The sequence below is a fragment of the Tympanuchus pallidicinctus genome, unplaced genomic scaffold (assembly GCF_026119805.1).
Source record: "Tympanuchus pallidicinctus isolate F22 unplaced genomic scaffold, pur_lepc_1.0 scaffold1, whole genome shotgun sequence".
Taxonomy (NCBI): domain Eukaryota; kingdom Metazoa; phylum Chordata; class Aves; order Galliformes; family Phasianidae; genus Tympanuchus; species Tympanuchus pallidicinctus.
In genome coordinates, this window is record NW_026294618.1 from 2,634,318 (window position 1) to 2,637,607 (window position 3,290).

Consider the following 3,290-nt stretch of genomic DNA (forward strand, 5'->3'; position numbering starts at 1 on the left):
GTTGTTGTTGTTTATTTAAAGAAGAAAAAAATAAACAGGATTTCTTTCGAAAACGCTGTTCTTTCGATCACACTTTATTTGAGAACAAATGTCCTCGTTTCCCCATTTAACGTCTTTGTACCCAATCTTTGCTTTATTTTTCCTCCTCCCTCTTTTCCCGAGCAGATGAGGGAAGTGTGTTAGGGTATCCAAAAATCTGAGCGGTGAGAAGCTGAGAATATTAATATTTATCTTTATGATTTGGCAGATTCAGAACAAACTTAGACGCTTGCGACTGTCACCTTGGGCTCGGTGGGAAGCTTTTGGGGACGGGTAGAATCAGGACGAAACACAAACCATTTTAAAGCAAAACTGTAGCATAACCACCCTTCTCTCTTTCCCCTTGGTCTTTCTTTTTAAAACGTTCATCAGCATATGCCTCATTTCAAATGCAACAAATGTAAATATACTTTTCCCTGAACAGAATTTTAAGTGAATGTCCAATAGTTTCGAGGGCGGTTTAAGTCAGCCTAACAGATGCAAACAGTCTTGGAGCTGGAGTGGCATCTTTCAGTGCCCTAAAAAGATTTTCCATGGGCAACAAAGAAAACTGTCACACCTTTTCCCATCACCGCTTAATTTATGCTCAGTCGCCAAGTTTTTTTCATATTGATTTCATAATCACTTTAAGGCAGAACACTTAAAATAAAAAAGAGCCTTGAAAAGGAAGGTCTTACAGGGCCAGCGCCAATATGGTGAAAGTGGGGGAGAGAGCCAGGACTGTAAAGGTTGTTTTGTAAAGTGGGGTTTTTATTATGCACCGACTCTCTCCGCATTTACTTAACTCTTCACGGGCTGTTGAGTAGGTTAACACCCTTAAAGGCCTCTTTCATGTCCAATACCTCGTTTGTTTGTAGAGGAAAATGCGTCTTTAACACATTTCCACTGGGCAAAGATTTAGGTTTGGTTTGTTGTGCTTTTTTAACCCCCAACATAAGGAAAACCCAAAGAAAACCCAACCTTTTCAAGTCTTTTATAATTCCAATAAAAATATTTATTATGGAGGGCGAGGATCCCCACATAATAAGACTCATAACAGGAGAATAAAGAACTGAGATCTCCTCAGATGTGCACCAGAAGCAGTAGACAGGCTTTTGAAGGTTCATCATGCCACACTCACACATGGGTGCCGGTGTTTGTGCACATAGATGCATATTCATCCTATTCATCCCCACCTATGCGGACATAAGCACAGAGACTCGATTCCTCAGCCCTATTGTTACACTCATACGACTTTGCATAGCGGCAAAGCTCGGTAGGTCTTCTGTCGTTTGTGTTCTTTGTGTACTTCCACGTACACTTTGTAAGTCGGTACGTTTGTGTCACTAAACATACTTATGAATTTAGTAGTGTGTGTATATATACATATATATATATATATACATGCATATTTTTATGACTGTGTGTGCAAATGTAGAGTACGAGCACACTCTGCTTGCAAGGGTATTTAGTTGTCCCTCTATTCTGCCCATGTAACTGTCGATTTACTTCCCAATCCAGAAGAAACTCCTATTTAAACAGAAGGAAAAGTGATAATTGCTCTGCATTTCGTGGGGTAGGGACAGACTGCAGGATGGCGGTGTGATTTCTCCAGACCACTTGAGTTGGATGAGAATAACTATGTTTTCCTAGCTCACTCTAAGTATTGTTCTTGAGCAAATCGTGTAACAAAGCAAAAGCTAAGTGATCCGTCTGTGGGTTTCTGTATCTGATTTTTTTTCTTTCCTTTTTTCTTTTTTTTTTTTTTTCCTCTTTCTTTTTTCTTTCATTTTTTCCTCGTTACTTAAGAGCTCAGTGGAGGCCCAGTGTGGACTTGTACTGAACGGACAAGGTGGTGTGATAAGAAGAGGTAAGATGTTACAAATACCTGCGTCTATCAATATTTGTAAAGCTGAAACCCTCTCAATTTCTCTCTTTGTCCCTCTTCCAATGTTTAGTTAGTTTTTACTGCCGAAATTGTGAGCATTTGACATTCGTCCAAATACGTTTAAAGTAGCTTAGAGCACTTCACATTTCACAGTCCATTTGCACTTTACACGTGATTTGTTTATCAGTAGCTCTCGGATACTCCCGTTGAATGCAGGGGCTTTCTTGACTCATTCTCTCATTTCCCATTTAACTGAATTGATCCCTGGTAATGAGTTTGAGAAACGTGCTCGCTGGCGCCGGATTTTTAAATAGGCAGTTTCGTCTCGTATGGGGAAAGGAAGGTTTTTGGAAACGTTTCAATAGAGCTATGTATCAATGTGGAACTCGTTTGTGAACTTTGTTTGATAAGTATCTGTCAGTGAAAGTATCTCAAATTAGAAGAATGATTGGGAATTCTCGCTAAATACTCATTTAGTCACTCCTTTGCGGGATCTGACTGTTCTGTATTTTGTTATTGTTGTTATTATTATCATTTATCTTGAAAAGAAACAATAGCAGTCTAAGGGCCTGACGAGAGAACACCTTCTAACAAGCTTAAAATCACGCTTTTGTTCGTAGTATAAAAGGAATGACAGAGTCGGAGGAAGTACACTTTGTGACTCAGCCTCTTGGAATACGCATTTCTTGCCCCATTCTTGTCTTTTCTTAGGGAGAAAAAGAAAAAGAAAAAACGGGGGAAAAAAATATTTAGAAGATATTTTAGATGATTTTATACTTCGGTGACAGATAATTGACTTTAGCCACCGCTTCTCTAGGCAAACTTTACGGTCGCAGTGTAGGGACACAAGCGTGTAGGGAGCGAGCGCAGATAAAGAGAAGGCGTACACGCGGTTATACCCTTGTACGAAAGAGAATTTGACCGGCAGCTCAGCATCATCATAATTTCGGGGGTGTTCTCGCCTCACAATGACTGGGATCAGGGTGGAAAAGGACAGCGCGGAGCGGCTTTGTCTGGGCGGAGAGTCGGGCAACGGCGGGGCAGGGCCGGCTGCAGCGGCCGGAGCGCGGTGGTGCTGAACGGACAGCTCCCGTAGCGCCCGCCCCTCCTCGCCCCGCCGCGGCCGGAGCTGGGCTCGGGAGCAGGGACTGGAAGGGTTGAGGGGAGAAGGGGGACGCGGCGTTTCCCAGCCCATTCCTGGAGAATGCTGGTGGGTTTTGTAAACTCTTGCCCGACTCCCGCTGTCGGTGTTTAGGTCTTCGTCTCTCGGATTAATTATTTTCGGATTTGATCCGAGAGCTGACCTCCGAGAAGCAGAGATCGTTAGCTGGAAGAAAGGCAGAGTTCCCGTCAGCTGGGGTTTGAGTCTGGAGTGTTTGACGGT

General features: G+C 42.7%; 1 protein-coding gene across 1 annotated transcript in view; it reads left to right on the forward strand.

Annotated features, from left to right (window-relative positions):
* The first annotated feature begins 731 nt into the window (after positions 1-731).
* The window catches only part of TFAP2D (transcription factor AP-2 delta), a 45,376-nt gene continuing 42,817 nt past the window's right edge, over positions 732-3,290 (forward strand). The window contains exons 1-2 of the mRNA XM_052699773.1: positions 732-761; positions 1,828-1,888. Coding sequence (XP_052555733.1) covers positions 732-761; positions 1,828-1,888 — 91 coding nt within the window. The remainder of the gene's footprint in view (positions 762-1,827; positions 1,889-3,290) is intronic.